At 43.7% G+C, this 23,417-nt stretch overlaps 1 protein-coding gene across 1 annotated transcript; it reads left to right on the forward strand.

Annotated features, from left to right (window-relative positions):
* Positions 1-257: 257 nt before the first annotated feature.
* On the forward strand, positions 258-22,305 carry LOC119389594 (methyltransferase-like protein 17, mitochondrial). Its single transcript, XM_037656938.1, has 15 exons — positions 258-408; positions 712-871; positions 2,518-2,649; positions 3,206-3,311; positions 5,075-5,156; positions 5,298-5,371; positions 7,357-7,451; positions 8,755-8,825; positions 10,827-10,934; positions 12,849-12,917; positions 15,129-15,173; positions 16,269-16,361; positions 18,514-18,577; positions 19,739-19,862; positions 22,138-22,305. Exons 1-15 carry the CDS (start codon positions 346-348, stop codon positions 22,283-22,285), a joined length of 1,434 nt encoding a protein of 477 aa, XP_037512866.1. The 5' UTR covers positions 258-345; the 3' UTR covers positions 22,286-22,305.
* The last annotated feature ends 1,112 nt before the right edge of the window (positions 22,306-23,417 follow it).

The raw sequence follows: 23,417 nt of genomic DNA on the forward strand, positions 1-23,417 counted from the left end.
TCTACTGCTTTGTTTGACTAAGGTAGCACAAGTAATCCTTACCTCATTGATATACGAGATGGAGATGGTGACTGAGGGACGTCCATGCAGTGCTATCAAGACGCATGACGACAGTACGACGGCGACTTTGTAACAACGAACTGCTTAGCTGGTCTATTTCCTTTGTTTATATCTGCAAATGCGCCGTTTTGCAGTCCATTTCAAAACCGAAACTCACCACAGCCGAAAATGAAGAAAACGAGCCTGAGCCATCCACAGTCAATCCGACAAGTGCGAAGGTTGTTTGGCTTTTTGTGCCATGTGCGCGCTTGTGGTCGCCGCTTTTCATTGACGATAATTGTGAGAATGAGTCATTTCAACAAGCTTCTGAGGTTTCTGAGGACCCCGCCCTGCATCTGCAGCGTTCGGGTGAGTTAACTGTGCGAAGCATCAAGCTGGTTTCGTAGCTCTACGTCGATAACCGCTGCGAAGCGAAACCTACCAACACAGGTTCACGGCCTCGTATCTGTTACTTATAAAAACAATGCGGCTGTTTTTGATCAACTCATTAAGGTGCGGTCTACGGACGCAGTTACACGGATGATTTAGCTCATTGATAACACGAAGGCCTCTACTTCAACGGCAGTGTAAAGCACTCGGCTGATGCGCCGAAACTGTTTTGTTCGTTTTGCGTAAAGTATCCTCTCTCATGTCGCTATTTTCCTGGCGCAGCCGATCACTAAAGCGAGCAATGCCGTCTCACTGCCGAGTGATCTCAGCGATGCACTCGATACGGCCGAGCTCAAGCACAAGAATCACCCCGGAGCACGAAAACGGAAGCAAGTCAAGCTTCCAGAGAAGCTGCAGGCAGCGGCCGATACGGTTCTTGAAAGTAAGTTTTTCCGCATTTGATGACCACTCGCAGAATTCAGCAAACGCTGGCAAAGTTGCGGCATAGAGAATTACGCTGATCAAGCGTTTCTCTATCCAGTCATGTTCACGCAAAATAAGTTTGCTGCCCTCTCCATTTGTAACACATGCTTTCCGAATGCATGTGCTTTGGATACCCTTGTAGTTGAAACAGCAGAAGTCATTAGGGCATCAGTGCAGCATTTATCACAGAACAGAACGAGTATGAATTAAGTACTGATGCTTGTTTGACTTGTTCTTGTGATCAGTGCTATGTATGTAACACTCTTGTGTATCTCAAAGGGAGTTTAACTCAACATACTTGCTGGTGCATGCGTTCTACCACAACCATCGTCAAACCTTTTTGTGTGGCAGTCTGTGAACGACACTAATGGCAATTAATGTGCACTTGCTGACTGTCAGAGGTTTTACCTGCGGAGAAAATTGCTACTACATGATGTCGCACAAATCCCCCTGCATTCTAGTTGCCCGGAGCAACCTTAAAAAGATACTGACACAAAATTTTGAAGGCGAGATAACTTGTGGGGTAGATTTGTGTAGACGCATACGCATCATCTACGAAATATCAATGGATAATATAGCCTAGAACATATTTAATATCAGTTTTAAAGTGCGTGTCGCGCCACCACGCGCAAAACCCGCCTTCTGGTTTTCGTGTAAACAACCAGCTGCTACCCATGTCATGAGTTTCAGTTGGCTGCCACAATCCTTGCGAGCGCTCTCTCCTAGCAGACCTTTTCAACGGAAAGAGGGGCAGACTTGCACAGGAGTACAAAGGCTGACATCATTGCCTTGGCAGGACAGTTTTTTGGGGTCATGCATATTTACAATGTCTCAGAGGTCATTAAGCAGCACCCAAGAAGCCTTTGTTGAAAGGGATTGTCAACACGGTGCTCATGTGCACGTGGTTTTGTGTGCTCACGTAGCCAGCTCTGTTTACATGGAAACCACTCTGGATTCCCGCCTCACTCAGCCGCTCTGAAACCGAAGCTGCGACTGGGCGCTATAAAACTGTCTCCAAATAATCAACCATCGTGTGCTCGAGCAAACAAGCTTTCCAGCCATGATAAGTGGGTCGTTGGCTACTTATCGCAATAAAAAAACAAGATGCGAAATTTTTGTGTCAGTGCTCCTTTAAGTTCTCATTCCAAGTGTTAAACTATCTGGATTGCTGTAATCAGAGGTCAAAGCAGTTGTGTATCGGGGGAAGTATGCAACTTAGATCGTTCTCGTGATCAGTATTTCAAGTTTAGTATGCAAGGTTCATTACAACAGTATACACTGTAATTAGAGGACAGAGACAACGCCTGATCGCTGGCTGGCTGTTCTATTCTCTGACTTTCTGTCTCGTCTTCCAGTAGCCTAGCGCGCGCTCGCGCCCCAGCGGCGCTGTCATCCTTACAACACATATAAAAGAACTTGCACTGGTATCTTGGAATGATACAGTTTTGGCCGGTTGCAGTTTTGTAACTACAGTTTGTTACAGTTTGGGGGGGGGGGGGCACCTTATTCCCGGGCAAAAAGGTTGAGTGGGGTGAGCGCACCCCCGCTTCGCCCCTTAACTAATTAATGCCTTTGGCTATAACACTTGTTCGGTTGCATTCACAGCACAAGACATAAGCAAACTACGTGAGGCAGCCGTGCTTATCCGAAACCAGCTCTGGTCTCGGCACCTGCCCATCGAGAATGACGAGCTCAGATCTCGAGCTATGAACATCGAGAAGGAGCTCTTCGGAAACTGTAAGTTTCTTGGCCTTGTTTTACTCTCGTTACTCATGAGATTATAGTGTGCATCTGTCGATGTTGTATTTGAGAACTTCTCGAGATGTCAAGATTTCTATACTTATTAAATAGCTTCACTGTTGAGCAGGTGGTTCTGAACTTTATGCAAACTTTCACAAATCCATGCAACTTTATTTAGCTTTGACCTTGTACTGACAGCAGAGGAAGGCAGAAATTCCTTTATATCATGAGTTTCAAACATTCGTGGGACAAGCTGACCTGCCTCCAAGCCGAGGGCAATGTGTCATGTGTGAGGAATGGGTGGTGATTGAAACAGTAAAAATTCGGATCTTGGCAAATGCAGTGCATCAAAGGAATAACGCTGACAAAAGTAATGAGGTTGATGAGTTTACAGTGTTTATGAGTGCTGTCGAACACGAACTGGTGTTTTTCAAGACAGCTGTCAAAGGGTTCATTGCCAAAAAGTGATATAATGCTTACGTTGTATAGTATGCATCTGCAGGTTGAAAATGCTAACTAATTTTGCACCATTATGTTGCCATCTGTATTCCAGCTCTTGACAGAATGAGTCAAGAGGAAAGGGATTACGTTGAAGAAGATGTCAAAGAGAAAGTATTTGAGAGCCTGAAGAGACGAGTCAGATTGTGGAAGCCTATGAAGTGAGTATTGTAGCTGTAGTTTTTCTTTTAGGTCAAAGCTGCATTTTTGCTTAAGCTTCTTTAGGTAATGCTCACCAGGAGCTAATTAAAGGGACACTAGAGAGAAAAACGATTTTTTGCATATTAGTAAATTACAATTTCACAATACTGAGAACACCATTGTTTTCGTGAGAGTACGCTTGGTAAGCGAGAAGACGCACGAAAAGAAAATACGGGTGTCAGTGCCACATTGAAATTCCTGCACCAAACACCGTGACATCGTAGATTTTGGCGGCGTCTGCTAGGTCATACGTATTTCCTAATCGGTATAAATGAAGTACATTGTCCTCTGAGAGAGCCGTAGACTTTATATACTGTAACGACGTGGGATACGCGCGGCAATACCAAGTTTCAGGAAACTTCGTTGAGCCAATGTTGCCAAAAATGCAAAAAATACACTTTAAAATCCATGACGTCACGTGCGGACAATTTGGCATGAAATTTAAAAATGAAAGTATGTCCTTGATTTTCTCCTCTATTAATAAACAAAGCACCGTGAAATTAGTGACATTAGAGCTCTCGGAGTACAATTCATCAATCTAAACTGATTCATTGTTTTCATTGTTTCACTTTAGTGTCCCTTTAGTAACAACATGTGCCGCGGTGGTTCAGTGCACCTAAGTTGATAGGCTTGATTCTCAGTCACTGCAGTTGAATTTTGATGGGTATGGATGTTGAAAACACTCATTTACCATGTTTTTAGTCCTTCTTAGAGGGCCCCTCTATGTCTTTAGGCATTGTAGATGAAAAATCATCATTCATGTGAGCTGCATAAATTATGCACAAAGAAACTATATTTCACTGCTGTATGTTGCAAAATGGATTGAAATTTCAAACGCCTGCGCACTATTTGTGCCGAGAGAGCCCTGTTTATTGCCGGAGAGTTGGGGTTGCACGCAAAAATACCTAAGTGTCATGTCGGCAGCCTACAGCCCCAGTTATCCCACTTGACTTGAATGTGCAAAACTGCCACTGGAGCCACTGCCACTGCTGCATGTAAGAAAATAGGCAAATAAACGAGATAATAAAAACAACTGAGATGGGTGTCATGGCATATAAATGGGACACAGTTACTCAACTTTGATTTGGATGTTGATGACAAAAATATTTTGCTTGCAGACACTTATTGAGAGAAAGCTTTAATTGTCTAAGTTTTAATAAACCCTTTTTATGTCTTCTCTCTCCCCTAATAATGAACTAATTTTAAAAATTCATGCAGTGGAATGCTTCTCAGGCATAGCTCTATGGCTTAATGTGTAACCAACATGGAGGCTGAGTCCTATGGAGACTAGTGAGGGGCCCATCTTTAGCGTCCGTCAGGCCTCACATTGGAAGAGACTAGAATAGGTATTCAACAGTTTCGAATATTGAATCCCGATATCAAGTATGTAAACTAGTAATTTCTAAGCCATTCCTCGCCAACTACTGTTGTCATGCGATACATGATGACAGTTTTCAAGCTCCTATTCGGGACTTTCCCACTTGCCTCTAATTTCTTTCGTAACCATGAAGAGAGGAATGGAGATCTAATTTAATTTCAAGTACAAATCAAATAGCCTAGACTTTTCTATTCATTTTTAAGGTTCTGAATTTCTGCACGCAGTAATTTTTTTTCTCGGAGTCGTGAACAATTTCCCCATGCTTGTGATGTGCTTGGTTTCACTTTGTGCTTGTAAAGTATGCGAATTCCAGTGCCCCGCGCACTCTGTCATCACTCTATACAGATATGACGATTTCGGAGCTCGTGGCTATCTAGTGGGGAAGCTTGCTGCTGACTACGCGGTCGTTCATGACGTCTTTCACGAGGTAAGATGGGCGTTCCAGCCGTAGAACTGTGTTAAAAATGTTTTTGATGCTAGCCTGTGCATGTGTATTCCCACGCAGCTGCCCACAACCCTTACAGTGTGTCTCTTTTGGTTTTCTTTTTCTTCTTTTTTCACGTTTCAGATTCGACATCTCAATCCCGCTTTTGCCCCTAGTTCTATGATGGACTTTGGGTCAGGTCTTGCTTCATGCTTCTGGTAAGTTCGTTGTTATTGAGTTATGACTAGTGAATGATAGAAAAATGAAGAAAATTTGTTATTGTTTTTCTACCAAACATAATATTTGTTTTAACTATCACTCTGATGTATATTTGAAGTTGACGAGGGAGTCAATCACTAGCTGTTACGAGGTATTTCAGCTCTCGACACCTCTGTGGGCACGTCCACACCACAAATTGAACTGCCATATTTACTGGTATGAAACCGACATTGTTTCTTTTCACCTTTTTTTTAACTTAGCAGGGTGCAAATTTCACATTGGTTATTCATATGACTAACTGCTGAAATTGCCAGAGATGTTTTGAATGATCTACCATATGCTAATACATACACTGGCTACACACTATGAGTACATCATTCAATACTCATTTCCACTGGTATCAAACTCGTATTTTATCTTCTTCTGAGGTTTGATGACTTGCTATACATGTGTATAGTTTTGCCAACGAGAAAATCTGTAAGCTCCGCATTCTTTTAATCTCTTCTTCGTCTTCGGTATATCATCTTACCCATTGTGCAATTTGGCAGGTAGATCGCTCTCTTGCAGCTCTGTTCCCTTTCATCACTGATGTGAAGGCTGCACTGTCCATTCACGGGACACAGCAGTCATGTAACACCGCTTTTAATCTCCAGTGTGAACTTTTACCCATTTTACCTTTTGTGGCATCTCAGTAGCAGCCAAGAAAAGTCACTGTGTTGCATGTCATGTGACTATGCAACTCGCTTTTGATTAGGTGTTTGGCTACAACTGTCCCATGTTGAGCGCATTCTTTATAATGTCCCCCTTAAATGTTTGCACTATGGGACCTTTTTCTGTACTAACATGTCTGTACTTTTGTATCTGTGCTAAATATTGAATAAACTTCAGACTTCAAACACTAAAGAGTGGGTCATAGACCCATTTCAGTGGTTGCCAGTTGATCCTGCCATGTTTGTAAACTCTGCCATTTGTGGCATGCTCACTTGGCACATGCATTTTTCCTGTTAATTCAAACGTACCTTTATGCAGAAAACTTCCATTGAAGTCACACTATTTTCTTCGACTCACTGGGATCATTTCCTTTTTGTTCATAAACCTCTAATTTGCCCATAGCACGCGCTGTCAATGTCGATAAGATGGCCGTAAACTGAAGTGAGAATTTCGAAGAAACGTCAGTGGTAATAAATTTTTCTTACGGACCAAGCTTCAGCTCATACTTAGGTCAGCACTGGACGTTAGCATAGAAGTAAAAGTTTTTCTCTCTGTTTTGTAGGAAGGCTGAGCTGCTTCGGCTTTCTGAAGTAGAATCTATCAATCCTCTATTCCTTGAAGAAAAGTGTGCAGTCCTCTCACAGACCACCGTAGGTAAAATTAAGGGGGTATGGTGGGGTAAATCGACCAAAAAAGCGATTTCTTTTATTTCATTAGTAAAAAATAATAGACACTCTGAGGAGCAAAATCGTGCATTCACGAGCGCATAGGAGCGCTAGAAGCCATTTAAAAATGGCACCAAAAGCCGTGCCTCCTGACGGTTGCGAGGGATTTGTGGACATGTTGTTTTCCATCATCGTTTCTGTATGTGTACTTTTTGTGACAAATATGGCTAGATCAGATAAATATATTAATTTCCTGCCATTTTTATAAGGTGGAATTACAAATTGTTCCACTAGGGATGCTTTTGTAGCATAATCATTGCTTTATCTTGCGAGCACTTTCTGCACATTTTAAAAGTAAGCGTGCATTTTTCTCACGATCCATTTTTTTTAATTATCCAAACTTGATGTACCTTTTCTGGAGAACTATTCGATTGATTGCCCTTAAAAATGAAGAGAGCAACATTTACTACCAGCATCTTCATATAACATTATTACCCCTGTTTATAGTGTCCTGGTTGCTATCACATTGTAGGAGTAGGCATGAATTAAGCATAGATATACCATGGATTTCACAGAAAGCATTGATTGTTTTTTGTTTCCTTCCACAGGGCTGCAAGGAGTATCTGGCCTAAATACTTCCAGGAATACTTCAGTATCGACATTTCAAATGAAATGCATAACCTGGCAAGGCTTCTCGCAACGGGTAAGTACTGTTGCTTAATAGCGTTTGTAATATCCTTGATGAGGTATAACCAACCCTTCTGAAGCATCGGGACTCGCTTGCATTTCGAGAATGTCAAGAGCCAAATAGCTCTTGATATTCTGAAAATGCAGGCGAGTCCCAATGCAGTAGGAAGCAGTCTCAGGATCTATTCGCTGCTCTTTGACCCTTTCGCTACCGTTGATGAGTACAGTCGTCATGAGATTTTGTAACAAGATGACCGTTGACAACTATACTCGTCATCAACAAAAACTGCTCCCACATGGAACCAATGAAGACTGTACTCGTCATACTTGTGTTTCTTGACACTAGATGTCCACGCTTGTCCATGTTGGGCCATTTGTGTCTCGGCTTTCATTTTATTGCCATTTTTCATTGTATTGCCAGGCGGTGAAGCCACCTTCGAGTTATCTTATTTTATGTGACTAGAGAAATAAAGGAACTCTATTGACTTGAAAGAATGGTACCATTTTATTCAGAAAAAAAAAGCTCAGCTCTACAAGTCGAGCAAAAAAAATTTTTTTTAGTAATTTTGGCACGTTTTTCTTCTTTTCTTACAGTAGTGAAAAGGTTAACATGGGATTTAGTTGCTACATTTTTGCACAGCAGCTAAATGTGCATTGTGTGTTTTTCAACACATGGAGCTGAGGTGAAGTTTTGTTGCAAGAGTACAGGCACAACATTTGTACTTCTCATTTTTTGTATTCGACGAAGGTGTTTGGCTTTGAAGCCCTTGAAAAATACTGACATGCCTTCAGCTGTCATAATAATAACAATAATTGTTGAGTTTTTAGGTCCCAAAACCACAATATGATTATGAGGACGCCATAGTGGAGGAATCTGGAAGTTTCGACTACCTGGGGTTCTTTAAGGTGCACCTAAACCTAAGTATATGGGCCTCTAGCACTTCGCCTTCATCGAAATGCGGTCACAGTTGCAGGGATTCAATTCTGCGACCTTCGGACCAGCAGTGGGGCTTCAGGTGTCATAGTAACGATTTTTCTGCAAACCAGCTTCAGTTTCATTTCTCAGGTGGTGTTGTACGTGTCACGATGCGATGACACAGACACTGGTCTGACGGAAGCAGTGACATCTTTGCACTCACTCTTTCTTGCTTGTTACTTTTTCTCCACAGCTCACCATCATACATGCATGCTGAATGAGTGTGTTATTCAAGCATTGACTGTGTTTGATATGTATGAATTGTTATGTTAGTAAACTTTCTTCGAGTTGATCGTGGCTGCTGTGTAGTGCTTAACAACTCTCTGACGTTCTCATAATTCAGGAGGAAATCCCAGTGCACAGATGAAGTTCCGCTCCTTTTTTCAGCGGGAATTTCTTCCGTCCACTGATAAGGTGAGTGTTTGCTTATACGTGAACTTGCTTTTTACTTTTCGCACCCTTTTGCAGGTAGGTGCACCTGATGTAGCAGTTTTAACAGAATATTTTTACGCAACAAAGCCATATCCCCTGTTGGTACTACATGTGCATGGCATAAGATGCTTCTACGACTGCCAATGAAATGATTTTGCGAGGCCTGACAGTGCCAGATCTAGCGAGCACAGTTCATTGAATACTAGGCGTTCAGGAAGCGGGAATTTCCACTGAATGACGGTGTGACTTCCCTAATGTTCTCTCCCCTCATAGATTCGAAAGAGCTTATTCTGGAGTTGGTACGGATCACTCACTCACCCACTAACTCACTCTCTCTTGAACTTACGGACCTGCGTACAAATGCAGACATGTATATATAAGAGCTGCGAAAGTTGTCATCTATAAAGAAAAACTGCCTATCCTTTCTGTGTGGTAAAAATCACAGCATATCCACGGGGTGAATGATGATGAGTGGGGCGAAGCTACGGAGGGAATCATCTGTAAACCGTGAAACTCTTCCGTGAAATGCGCCCAGTACATAATATAAAGAGTGTGAAACATCGTGTATATATTAAACATCAAACTTTTATTGTACTGTTGGTTTACATGGTCCCTTCATTATCACTTGTGATCGGTGAAATGCAAGGAAGAAGTCCGCTCCCGAGCGAAAGAGCGCCAAGAGCGACCGCATTCCCCGCTCGCCCTGTGCGAATTAAAGGCAAGGCTAGAGGGAAGACAGGACGCGCGTTCCACGACGCGAGGTCGGTAGCATGCCCAACGAAAGTCAACGGAACGCGATCGTGCAAGTGCTCCGGCTTCGCATCGCCTCATGGTTCCATTTAGCGTCCCAAAACCAAACATATTGCTCAAGGTGTGCCTTGCGTTTTTCGTAGAAATAATTTCTTTATCATGTACATTAAGACGAAAAGTTGAAAGCTCACTAGAGTGTATCGCCCGCAAAGTATGTCTTTTAGTGTGATTTAACTCTCGTACGGCAGGGTCCTCGCGCCGTTGCCGGTCCACCTCGCCCGTTGACGATCGGGCGAGGTGGCTACATGCAACTACTACTACTACACTTTAAGAAAACATCTGGCGTTCTTTCGTTCTGCTTTTACAAAACATCTGGCGTCTTTCGTTGGTTTATTTCATCAATCAACGGCGTTTTGAACAAAATTTTTATTGTTTAATCACGCACAGGAGAAATCTCACCAGGCACTACCTTGGAGGTAAACAATGGCTGCTAATGGCAATGAGAGACAGAAGAAGTCGGCTTTTAGCTAACACTTACACTTCTACTTCTACTAACGTTTCCTACTGGAACATGCCAATGGCTGCTAATGGGGAATGAGAGACAGAAGAATTCGGCTTTTAGTTAACGCGCACGCTGCAAATTTTTTATTGTTCAACAACGCACAGGAGAAATCTCCCACCGGCACCACCTTGGAGGTCAAAGCGTAAGACTTGTTACTCACTACTACGAACACGACGACTACGAGGGACGAACGGGTGCCGCCTTAAGGAGCTTCGCCCCTAAAATTGGCCAGTGTGCTTGATGCAGGAATGATAGAGCGACGCATAGAGTGACCATGTATCATAGCAAGCGTCGAGAGATTTTGTTGTATCATCATAAGCGTGGGCAGGGTTCCTCATCAGGGGGGGCGAAGGTTTATCGCAGTGCCCCCCCCCCTACTAAGTCAATGTATGAGGCATACTTTGCGCCCCCCCCCCCCCCTAGGTGACTAGGGTGGGCTACCGCCCCTCCCCCTGTGCACGCCTCTGTGCATCATGCAGTCTCACTTCTTGTCATTTATTGTTTGCACATCCATTTGTTTGTTTTTTCATGTTAACCTGTGTTGTAGCCCTAATTAGAAGGAATGAATGAGATCATGTAAGTACTTTAGAGTTGCAGCTATATCGAGCTCTCTAGGGTTAACGCCTCTGATGAACTCAAGTATGATGTTCTGATCACTTGTTTGTCTGTAGATCACCTTTGACCTTGTGGTCAGTGCGTTCACACTCATGGAGCTGCCGAATGCCATACAAAGGCTGGAAACAGTGGCCAACCTGTGGGGCAAGACTAGTGGCCTGTTGGTATGTGTCACTTTTGTTTTAGAAATAGAAGCACCATTACCATCAGTCACCATATGCGATGTATTGTTTGCACAAGTTTCGCCCTTTTGTATTTTCATGCGGTGAAGTTGCTACTGTTACTTATCGCTTTTGTTGGTCAGCAACTCATGTGCATCAGCATTCTTGTTTAGGCATCCTTTATTGTTGATGTTTCCTCAAGAAAATGGGGACCCTCGCAGTTTCCACTAATAACGAATCGAAAAAGAAAAATTATTTTGGCAAAACACTGCCTAGATGGTGCCTTACAACTCCCACTGTAAAACCAACATTTGCAATAAGGCCTGCTGGCGGGTCTTTTAAAAAGACAAGTTGCAGTTTTGCAGTAGGTGGTGTTCTGCCATACCCGTCACTCCAGGTGAACAAAACATCGTTGTAAAGGTGGGTGTAAGGGCTGGGGGCAGTGCTCTCTTAGTTGACAATACCCCCCCCCTTTCCCTGATGGAAATTCCTCTCGTATGACTCATTCTTTATGTCATTATTTACACGCGGTACATTCCAGTAGCATACATGTCCAGAACATAATGCAGCCAATAATTGGAGCTTCCTGAGGGTTGTGGTGCGGAAGTGGGTGAAGGGAGGGAGGATGTTCCCTGTAAAAGTACAGGGAAGGAATAAGAGCACCGTTGCCCTTCAAAACTAATGCCTTTGCCTGATCGTATAGATCACATTGTCAGCACCGCATATTGCAACATAACCCCTACAACAGGCTCAGGTATTTCTTGAATGACTCAAGGCCATGACACGCAGTGACATAACATTCAGCCAGCACATTGCTTCCTTGCTATCCATCCCTGTGTAGCTTCCAGTACACTCATGGCAAGAAACAAAAAGGAACGAAAGCATGCATTTCATGTGATAACTCCAGTCATCTTGATGGATTCTAAAAATTCCTGTAGCAGTATATTTGTGAGGCGGCGAAGTTCAATAGTAAGGTATTTCTACGATAACACAGGAAAGTGCGGCAGGGCCCCTTTAACTTGAAGCCACAACTTCACTTGGTCAAGTATGCCTGACGTGAGCATCTCCAAGTCACTTGTTTCACTTCATTGACGCATTCACATCAGGCCTTTAGCAGGACTTGACCGAGTCAGGTCGCGGATCCAAGTGAAGACACATTTATGAGAACAAGGACTTACAGCCAAAACATGACATAACTGCTTTGCCACTATCTCGTTAATTAAGATGGCTTTCTTTTTTGTAATGAAAGTGACATATCATTGTCACCGGCTTGTAGAGAAACTTAGTACTGTGCTGTCAGCTTATGGTGACAGCGGTGGTGACAGTGGTTTTGGTGGAAAATTGTTGTGATAACTATGACACAGTTTCGGATTCAGGTTCGATTGTAATGTGTAGGTAACTTTGAGATCCATTTTGTTCAGGTCCAAATTATAATGTTTACTTACGGTAACAGGTCGTTGCTCCACGTGTATGAGCCCAGTAGTATTAGCCTGATATGATGTCTGTGGACTGCAGTCGAACCCACATATAACGAATTATTGTGTAGATCATACAATTGTAAAGTCCCTTTCAATAATTGTCAACGTATAGAATATTGTGTATATCAAATTACCGATATATATAGAGCTTTTTTGTGATCCCCATATTTCACATATCTGTGTCCAACTGTATATCCTCATGCGTATAATATGCTTCATGAAATTCTCTTTGGAAGTCTGGGCACTTCAGTTCCTACCACCAAATGCCAATTTGGTACTCTGGGAAATGTTCCTATGTACTGCAGGTTGGCATCGTTACGTGGAACAAACAGTGGGGATTTGCACACTTGCAAATGTCGTCGACTTTCACTAGAAGCATGATTACTGCACATGTGTAAATCTTCGAGTTAATGTTTATGCCTTCTCTCCCCTTCCACAGGTTCTCATTGAAAATGGCACACAGGCTGGACATAGGGCCGTTGCTGAAGCCCGTGACTTCATACTGATGGTGAGTCGTCTTCTTGTCTTCTTTATATTACTAGTGTGTGCTGTGTGTGCGATACAGTGCTTCTTGCATCTGCTAGGAAAGTGAACTAATAATTTATGAAGATAAAATTCTTGTATGGCTCATTGGTAGAAGAATTTGGTGACTGCAGCGGCGTTAACACGAATGGTACCAAAAGCCACGTGACCTCACAGACAATCAAATGGCACTAAAAGCAAAATGTCACATGGTGTCACCATGACACTATGTTACGATGTCTTCTGATCATAGGTTGGCAAAATAATTGGAGCTCACTCAGACTCACTCAAGAAATATATTTTGCTCTGAGGGCTCACTCGGACTCAGACACACCAAAATTTTCCTCAACCGGACTCACTCGGACTCAGACTCACTAGACTTTTTCTCAGTCGGACTCCCTCAGACTCAAGCTCACCAGCATATTACTCAGCCGGATTCACTCAGACACAGGCTCACAACTTCACCTGACTCTGAGTGAGCCTGAGTGAGTTGACTCATGAGTCCGTTGATGTAAAATTAGCTTTTTCGATCGGGGTGTCAAGCCTCTTTAACTCCGATATCTCACATAATCGGCGCTCTACGAGTGAGTGAGTGAGAACTTTATTGTGGTCCAAAAGTGGCAGAAGCTGAACGCGACTGGAGGTCCCGCTAGCTCAGCCAGGTGGCTCCACCCAGGAAGGTGCCGGAAGCTGAAGCCTCTCGGCAATGTCCCGGGCCCTCCTTTTGATCTTGCACCTTCAAATACGAGTTACCATTATATATCATATATCAACCCAGTAAGGACATTTTTACGAAATATGTGACTCACTCGAGATATTTTTATCAAGAACTTCCCATGAAAGAGTTTGCAGGGGGAGATCATGACACCCCTTCTCCTAACTCACGCCTCTGATCAATAAATATTGAGGTGGCACATGAATGCTAGTTTGCTGAGATATGTGTGAATAGAATTGAGTATAAACGTAAGCCGATATATAAGTATAATGCTGAAGATGAGTAGATAGGACCATAAGTCGGCAAGAAAAGGTGGAGCATGTATTTTGCGCTTAGGGCTCACTCGGACTCAGACCTGGACTCACTCGGACTCAGACTCACTAAAATTTTCTTCAACCGGACTCAGTAGCACTCAAACTCACCAAAATATTACTCACCCTTGCTCACTCAGACTCCGACACATGGCCCAATCTGAGTCTGAGTGAGTCTGAATGAGTCGACCCATGAGTGAGTTTGCCGACCTATGCTTCTGATAACGTCATCACGTGACATAGTTGCTTGGTCAAAGCTGGGCCGATTCCAGAGGTAGTGCAACACCGGGTCAGGTGCAGAAAACCTTAGGGGGAGGAAGGGCAGGGTGGGAAAATGCTATCAACTGAGAGTGTTAAAGAAATTTAATTAGTGTTTTGCAAGAGCATAGGCCTTGGTCTGTGCCATAGTTTCACAGTCGAAGGGACTGTGAAACTTTCTTTTAGCTTTATGCATTTTCATGTACTGTTCTCCAGGAGCACTTGTTAGCGGCTCGGTAAAGGTAATAGACATTCCACGTAAGAAAAAGAGCAGTTCAAAGTGTTGTTCACCGTGACAAAAAAGTGCCATGAAATGCGTTGAATGCCATGCCTCTTGAATTCAAGACGGGAATTCAATACATTTTGTATGTGTATATAAGTATGCACATCGATAAACACATTATGAGGGAAACTGCGCAAGAAAACATCAACAAAGGGAGAACAGAACAGCATAAGCGCATGTTTGAACAACATACATAAAGGGTGAGACCCTCTGACCCTTCACCCCCCCCCTCTCCAAAAAACTTTCCTGCAATATCCCTGGTTCACGCATGGCAGCATGCTTTCCAAAAATGTTCGTCTTTATGCTTTTTCAAAACTGAATGCCCTAGATGGAAATCAGCGTGCATCGATCTTCAACTCATGTGCATTGACTTTTGTGTTCCTCAAAAATTTTCATTAGTCGGGGGGTACGGTTCTATTTTTTGACGACGGCAGGAAAGACCAGTCCACTTTTTGAGTGTATTGCTGCATTAATTTCCTTCTTTCAAAGTGCAACCATTTGGTTGGATTGCTTTAAGCATCATGGCTGGTTAAACAATTTATTTATCAAGTTTCAAGTGGTTTGCCAGTCTTTCTTTCGATAAGTTCTCCCTAGTGTCAGTGCTAACGATCGTGGCATTATTTTTTTCAGATCAGCAAGGATGGTGGTCAAGAGCCTGCCCAAGTTTTGGCTCCTGTAAGTAGTTGCCAGTTTCCCTTTGTGTAGTACCTCAAAAGTATTCAGCGAAAAGCTTTAATAATTTTGGCGGTAAGTAGGCTGTCGAGAGAGTTATCTTTCAGAACTAGCTGTTCCATTTTGGGGTGGTACTATATTTTGTGTAATTGTTTGCACAAGTGTTGCCATCGACATCTTTACGTACGACTTCTGGATGGAAACGTTGTAAGAGTGTTCATGTAGAGAAGCCGTGTAAAGTGGGAAAGGCTGAGGAAAAAAAAAGAGAAAGCGGTTTTCTATTCCTCTGAGTTGATATTGCCTTTAGTTGAAGTTGTGGGCAGCGCGGGGTGACTCATTAGAATGGGTGAAGTTGCATCCCCCCTCCCCCCGCCCCATTGGTATTATCCAAAAGATGACATGCTTCACAACGGATGAAAAAGTGAAAATGAAGTTATGACATGCTTCTTACAATGGCCTACCTTTGGCTCATGGCTTTCTGGGAGTAAAGATGTGAAGTACACAGTTCTTGGATTGCAATGTCAAGGTCCTTCAGCTACCATTATCATCAAAAGCCTATGTGGCCATAACCCTGCTCTTTGAACATTGAAGGGACAGGTCTGACTAAGTAACTGCTTGGGGCAGACTTTGCAAGCCTCCCCCCACTGTCGGAGCAAGTTTCTTGCAAGTTTCTCACACTTGTACTCAAGATTCTGTAAGGACCTGTTTAGCTAGGATCAAACGTTACTCTGCTTTTCATACTTGAGAGGCTGGAGATTCGAGCTAGTTGGCTACTCATGATTGTTAAGAATGGTGCTTAAAACACAGGACAAATGTACAAGAAACATACAGTGTCTCTTCTACACTTGTCCTTTCCTTTTCTGCTGTTTTAGACAGTCATTGTGCCCATGTTTGTTATGCAGGGCCTCAATGGGTACTCTCCACTCATTCATCTATCTATACTATATGTATGTCTGCCTACTTGTCGATCTACCTGTGCACCTGTCTGTATGTCTACGTATTTAGTGCCTATGTTCCTATTTACCAGCGAGTTTGTCTATCTATGGCTATTTTTCTGCATAACGCCGGCTCTGTTTCTTCTGTCCATGCGGTGTCCAGTGTCCTCACGACCTTGACTGCCCGAGGGAGACACAGGCACTTGGAATTCCCTGCACGTTCCAAGCACGCTACGAGGAGCCCTTCCTTACAGCCGTTAGTAGACACATTGATACTTTCAAACTGCAGCCATCGTTGAATCCCTCAGACATTGCCTACACCCTTGCATTCAATGTAAAATATGCCCTCCTCTTCCAATATGCTGCACACCTTGTGTGCTGTTACGTCAGTACAGTTTCACACTGGAATTCTCGGCAGCTGTGCATGTGTTTCCACACATACTATATGACACTTGTGTAAGCCTTCATGTATGTACATTGGCACTATGTGAAATTAGGGTAAGGCACCTAAAGTGGTCACTGATCTATTATGGTTTCAGGTGGTATTTATTCGTGCTTGGTTTTATTTGCAACAGGTCGTTTACCACCTTCTTGTATGAGTTGTATCTCAGGTACAAGGAGCACAGGCAGGCGGTGCCACAAGGATATTTTAGCATTTGTCCAAAGTCCATAATGTGTTTTATGCAATAGCATACTAGGCCTAGAGCATTAGCCTTCCCTTAGCTTAGCACAAATATTACAGGAAATTCGGAGCTATACTTGGGGAGACAAGTATATGCGAATTTTGGTGCACAAGGTGGCTTCGTGGCAACGCTACACAGCAATGCAAGGAAGGTCGCTTCAAGGCAACATGAGATCTTTTTTTAGCTGCAGGTTGTAGTTAGATGTATGGGTTATTATTAGGGGTGTGCGAATATTCGAGTTTCGAATTCGAATCGAATAGTATCTAATCGAATAATTCGATTCGACTTTCGAATGGCTAGTATTCGAAGTTTCGAATAATTCGACACTACGAATATATAAAACGTGACAATGGCCAACGGTGCAACTTGGTTAGGGTGGTGTGGCAAAAACTCACGCTAACGTCGTTAGAGTAGGCCTTTCGTTAAAACTTTCACTGGCATCCTTGTTCAAAAGCGAGCGCATGCTGATCTTAAAGGAGATTATGACATTTCCGCACGTTGAAAAACACATGAGAAAACTGTAAAGCCCTTCACAACTTCGTTCGCGAAACGAAGGCACGGTCTTCTTGCGTAGTTCGGTCGCGTATGCCGCAAGCGCCGTAAAACGTCTTGACGTTGGCCTGCGAAACCCTTGGTCATTGGCTTTGCATGTAAAAATTTGTTCGCGCTGGGCAGTCGCCACTGCCGCACCGAAACACTTGTTCAGAAAGTTCCATCGTTTCGAGACGCAGGTAAAACGCTGCTGTGAACGAGCGCCCGAAGATTTTTGGGCCCGGAGCACTCGTAGCAATGAAGCACAACATTACCATTGTCAGATGAGCTGTATTGCGCGACCATGGGGAAAGAAAACTAGCCACCGTACCCCCCTCTCTGAGGAGGTTGAGAGTGGTGCTGCTGACTGGAATGGCGGCTCTTCTATCAACATGCTTGCGCGCCCATAAAAACTGAAACAACAGCCACTCTCGAACAAGTGCGTAATAAAACTGTCGGCACGCCTTAGCGTCCCTGATTTGTTCGTTGTCTTGCCGTAACTTGAGGTACACATTTCGTGTAATTACACTATTTGATATTCGATTCGATATTCGATATTTCTGGCCACTATTCGGCACTATTCGATTCGAATTCGATTCGAGGTGAAATTTCACTATTCGCACACCCCTAGTTATTATGTGCCAGAGCGAATTAGACGCAAGAAAACACGGGATGCGAAATTTGGTAGATGTCACACATGATTGCAGCTAATTTTGCAGTATTTGACATAAAACTCCTCTTCGCTGTAAATTTGGCACTAAATATTGACACCCCTATGCACATCTTCTTTTCTTTATGTATATATTTTTCAGATTGCAAGCAATGGTGCACATAACTCTTTCTTGTCAGCTGCATGCAGTGCTTCAAAAGATACAAATCTCATCAACCATGCAGGGGCAAGGATTGGCTCACCTAGAAACGCGAAGGCTGGCCCACTATGGGCTGCTAGTCTATTTGTGAACCTGCTATGTATCGAGTCTGTATGCTGCAGGCAGGAAAATTAGTGACAAACAGTGGGAGGCATGCGGTTGGCTTTTGTTTCCTCTCTGGCTGACAAAACATGTAGTTCTTCATGTGACGATTGAAGTTTGTGAGACAGGGTGTATACGCCATTTCTTTTTCACAAATGTCCACTTCTAGTTTAGCTTGGTGTTGTTCAGTTTATTTGTCTGTTCTTGTTTTCATGCCTTTTAGAGCAAGCACTCGGCTATTTCAAGGTACTCTTACGTGGTCCTGCAGAGGCCTGGAGAAATTGCCAGTGAGTCTTTTTCTCTTTCTTCGTTTCTTTTTGCAAATTGCACCAAGGTTTTACGTACAGTGTAGAGTTGAGTCTCATTGATACGAGCAGTGTTGATCCATACTCCAGGATGATAACATTTAGAAAGTGTTTAGTCATAAATCATGAAGTCTAATGAGTCCCATTCTGAGATGACTTTAACACTTTACTAAACAGTGGTGAATGACACAAATTACTTAATTGTCATGAGACGTGCTCATGAGAAGTGATCACTGTGATATGCATCAAGCACTGGCTAGGTATATAAAGGAAAGAGCGCAAAGTTTTATGCAAAGTCTGCGTGGCAGCTTCGAGGAAATAAAGATCCAGAAAGCTGCCAAGGGCTCATTTGAACGAAAATGACATGTACAAGTTATTTGTATGAGGCGTTCTTACCTCTACATTGATGTAGTGGTTATGGTTCATTCCATTGTTCAAATGTGTGTTTCTGGTGCCCTTTGCCACATGCTGGTCAAGCAATGTTGTGCGGTGAAGCCACAGCTGGCGACGAAAATAGATTTTTTGCTTTTTCCATTTCAACACCGTGGAGCATTAAAGGGATACTAAACTGAGACAATAAGTCGGTTTAGATTGATAAATCTCACCCTGAAAACTCTATTGTCGTTATTTTGGGCATCATAGCTTTAATAATACAGGAGAAAATAAAGGTCAAAGTCTCATTTCATTTTTAAATTTCGCGCCAACATCTCCGCCGTCATGAATTCCAGAGTGCATTTTTCATATTTTGGTGAACAACAAAATTGCCTGAAGCTTGGTATGTTAAGTCTCTGGGCCCCCTCAGAGGACAATGTACTTCATTTTTACCGATTGAGAACAATGTAGGTCCTAGTAGACGCCGTCAAAATATATGACGTCACGGCGATTGGTGCGGGAATTTCAATGTGGTGTCGCCACCCACATTTTTTTTGTTTTCACATTTTCTGGCTTACCAAGCGCGTTCTTGTGGTAAGCACGATGCTTTTGGTATCGTGAAAGAGTAATGTGCTAATACAAGAAAAATCTGGTTTTTTTTCTTAGCGTCACTTTAGGAAGAGCGTGTAGTTCAGTTTCCGCAACTTACAAGCTATGTGTCAGTGCACCTCTTGGTACAAAAGCGGAATTCTCTTTGGTGTGTTCTTGCAGAGGAGAGAGAGTGGGCTCGTGTAATCCGGCCGGTTCTGCGGCGTAGCCGGCACGTGGTCTGCCGATTCTGCTGCAAGGATGCACAATTAAGGGAATTTGTGCTCAGCAAGAGGAGGCATGGCAGGTAGGTTTGGTGTGCTCTTTTTTCTGCCTTGGTGGCGCTACTTACATACTCATTCTATCACGAGTGGTTAGCAATTGTTGGGGTTTTATGTCCCAAAACTATGATATCATTATGAGGGACGCCGTAGTGGAGCGCTCCGGAAATTTCAACCACCTGGAGTTCTTCAACGTGCACCTAAATCCAAGTAGACGGGACTCTAGCATTTTGCCTTTATCGAAGCGTGGCCACCGCGGCCGGGATTCGATCCGACAACCCTCGGGTCAGTGATCGAGCACTGTGACCACCAGACCACCGCAGCAGGTCACGAGTGGTTAACTGTGAATGAGTCTGTAGGAAACCTAAGCACCACATCGTGTGCACCGCAGGACTAACACCTCCGAGCCCATTTAATGCGACGCTTATTGCTACACACTTAGGATTCTGGGCAAGGCGTGCATTGTCACTTGCGACGATACTGGGGACGACACTTGTGTTCATTGTCACTTGTGACGATGCCAGAATCAGTCAGTGGCATTGAAAAGACAGATTTCAGTGAAGTGAAATGCTTTTCAACTTGTATGAAAACGGTGTGTTTCTTAGACGTCTTGGTGTTTATACCGTGATGAGAGACGGAGCATACATGCATAATTCAGACACATACTAGGCCCCGTGACAGCATCCCTATTACACTCTTGGTATGCTTCCCTGCATAACAAGTGTGCTTCACTGGAATACATTGGGTTCGCTTTGCTGTGTAACATCGCTATATTGCACTGAGATTGATCAGAGAGAGAGAGATAGACGATTTGGTTTACCTTATCTAGTTTAAGGAAATCGCTGATGGTGTAAACATTGCTTATAGAGTTTAAAGTAGCAAGCAGCACCTGCACTGTTGTACCGGTCTATTCTCGCTTGTCATCCTTAGCTCGCGCAGGTAGGCATGTATGCTGTGATGTTTTTCTGTCAGGAACTTGGTTGGCTACTTCAGGAAGAATGCATTGATGACCAACAGTGTAGCCCCACCATGCCACCGTATACACTCGACTAAGGACCACGCTCGTGTAAGGGCCGCTCTCCCCAACTTGGCAGTCCAAATTTAAAAAAAAAAAAAAAAGAATTTCGCCAGCAAACGGCAGCGCCGTCGCGTCTTGTGTACAGCGCATTTTGCGGGAGCCACCAGGTGGCAATAGCTGTCCTGCAGCTTCGTCACGCGGTGCTATCTGCGAGCTTTGCGCGTGCGGCACTATCTGCGAATCTTGTCGCTTTTCTCACCGGCACCAAAGATCCTTTGTGCCACCATTCATTTTGACGACTTCCTATAGCACAACCGCTTGTGATGGAAAAGAAAAAAAAACGCTTAACTGTGTACGATGCTGTGTTCAAACTTCAAGTTGTCACATACGTGGATAAAAAATTGAACAAAAGTTTCACACTTACGTGGAAGGGCCGCACCCCGTCAAAATCATGGGAAAAAAGTGCGTGGGCACTGGACCTACAACGCACCTTGATGAGCTTACATCTCGTAGTTATTTCTTTTGCCGCATGCACAGCACTTCAACACAGCGATTTGCACTTTCGCTGTTCACAGATGCATGTGTCATGTGCATAGATGGGGTTGGCATTCCTGCAGAGCTTCTTCTCGCCTGATGGCTGATCATGCTGCAGGTTGGAAGGCAAACTCAAAATATCTTCCACTGTGTATAGGGTGTGCTTAAATGTAGAAGCCAAACCACATTATATAAGGCTGGTATTTGTGCAAGAACAACTTGCACTGTGTGTGTGAATATGTCATAGGTATCTGTTTGATGTAATGTATATATGCCCAGAAACCTTGTCAAGAACATGAAAAAATATATAATAACGACATGTGTTGCAGAGATTGGCTTGAATTTGTACACACCATTGGGACGCTTTCTAAAGAAATAAAGTTATGTTCTTGAATTTCAGTAGCTCTGATCAGGTAGATATGATATGGTATTTCAATGCTGACTATAGTTCTGGGGCCAGAGTATTCAAGGTTTCTTAGGCATACTACGTGCTTGGGGGCGACGCATTGATACCCAAAGAGAGATGCACATAGGCCTTTACAGGCCAGAGTGTCAAGGAAACTGTAAATAGAAGATCAGCAAACTCTTGAACACTGTTCCAAGCCCAGTCCAGTTGCCGAAGTTTTACCCTCGGAACTTTTGCAACAGGTAGACTATATTGAACCGTAGTATACAAAAGATTGAGTATTCCGTAGCTTTGCGCTAACAAGTTTAGCAACTGACTCTCTCTTCTTCTCCTGACACTCGAGGCATGTGTACCGCTTGGCACGATCCAGTGAGTGGGGAGACCAGCTGCCTCTGGACATGCTGCCACCTGACGAAGAAGGAACACCACTGTGTGATGGCTGTGATGGAGATGTGGACGACGACACATTCGATGATGTAGATAGCAAATAAACCATACCTATGACACTGTTGATCAATAGCACTGGTCTGGGTGTCAGTAAATCTGGGTTTGCCTCCACATAGCCCTATGGCAGAGCCCAACACTTGCCACAGTTTATATGAATGGCCAAGCAAGAGTTGTATCCTTAGATTGTGTCGAATTCATGTACAGTTCTACCATTCTTCGAATATCATCTGTGCCTCTTTTTCTGGCTCTCTGCCTCTGCAATACCATGCAGTGAAATTACGAACCCAGGTCACTTCCAGCAGCGCATTCATCAGTCCGCTGAGTGCCAGTTTAACCCTTTAAAAAGGCCACTTCCACGAAAAGAAAGGCAAATGTAGTGACCACTGCCAGATGATGGCTGCTAGGAGCATAAGCAAAATTTTTTTTTCGAAGTGGGGGGAGGGGGAGGTCCTACCCTTTCTTTGTGTATGTTCGTGTGTATGTATGTGCACATACACATACAAATTGTAATATTTTGTATGTGTATGTGGCGCAGGCATCACATGGCTGCAGATGAAAGAAGGAAGCAGCGAATACAAACTAAGGGTTTTTTTTTTTTCAGTGATTATGTATACCCACTGAGAAGTTCTGTCGGGATTAGGGATAGGGCATCGCTGTCGACTACGGCGCCATGTGATGGCGCGTGCTCGGCGAACGCTTTAACCCCTTGAGGGCTTTCGCCGTACATGTACGGCAGAAGCTTCCTGGTACCAAAGGGTTTTCGTCGTACCTGTACGGCATAGCGTTTAATTTTAAACGCGCGCCTTTTTCGATCATTTCTCTTGCTTGGCCTGTGCTGCCACGCTTCGGGAATACGTGGAATTTTTTTCATGCGCCGATATCTCTCCGTTATATATATATATATATATATTGCTTCCCAAAACGGCGCGCCGGCTATCGCTTGCCGATCCGAGCGCGTTCGCGGTGCAGCTGGTTTAAAGTGCGCGCATTTTTCGATCATTTCTTTTGCTTTGCATGTGCTGCCACGCTTCGGGAATACGTGGAATTTTTTTCATGCGCCGATGTCTCTCCGTTGTTGCTTTTTTTATGCTTCGCAAAACGGCGCGCCGGCTATCGCGCACGCCAGCGGAGTGGCTGGTTTCAAACGCGCGCCTTCTTCGATTATTTCTCTTGCTT

The sequence above is a fragment of the Rhipicephalus sanguineus genome, chromosome 4, assembly GCF_013339695.2.
Source record: "Rhipicephalus sanguineus isolate Rsan-2018 chromosome 4, BIME_Rsan_1.4, whole genome shotgun sequence".
NCBI lineage: Eukaryota > Metazoa > Arthropoda > Arachnida > Ixodida > Ixodidae > Rhipicephalus > Rhipicephalus sanguineus.

Bases quoted from the DNA above. Each gene is read 5' to 3' on its own strand.
- LOC119389594 (XM_037656938.1), top strand. From the start codon at position 346: ATGAGTCATTTCAACAAGCTTCTGAGGTTTCTGAGGACCCCGCCCTGC. The intron at 10,935-12,848 runs GTATGTGTCACT...CCCCTTCCACAG, and splicing joins GCAAGACTAGTGGCCTGTTG to GTTCTCATTGAAAATGGCAC. The intron at 12,918-15,128 runs GTGAGTCGTCTT...TATTTTTTTCAG, and splicing joins CCCGTGACTTCATACTGATG to ATCAGCAAGGATGGTGGTCA.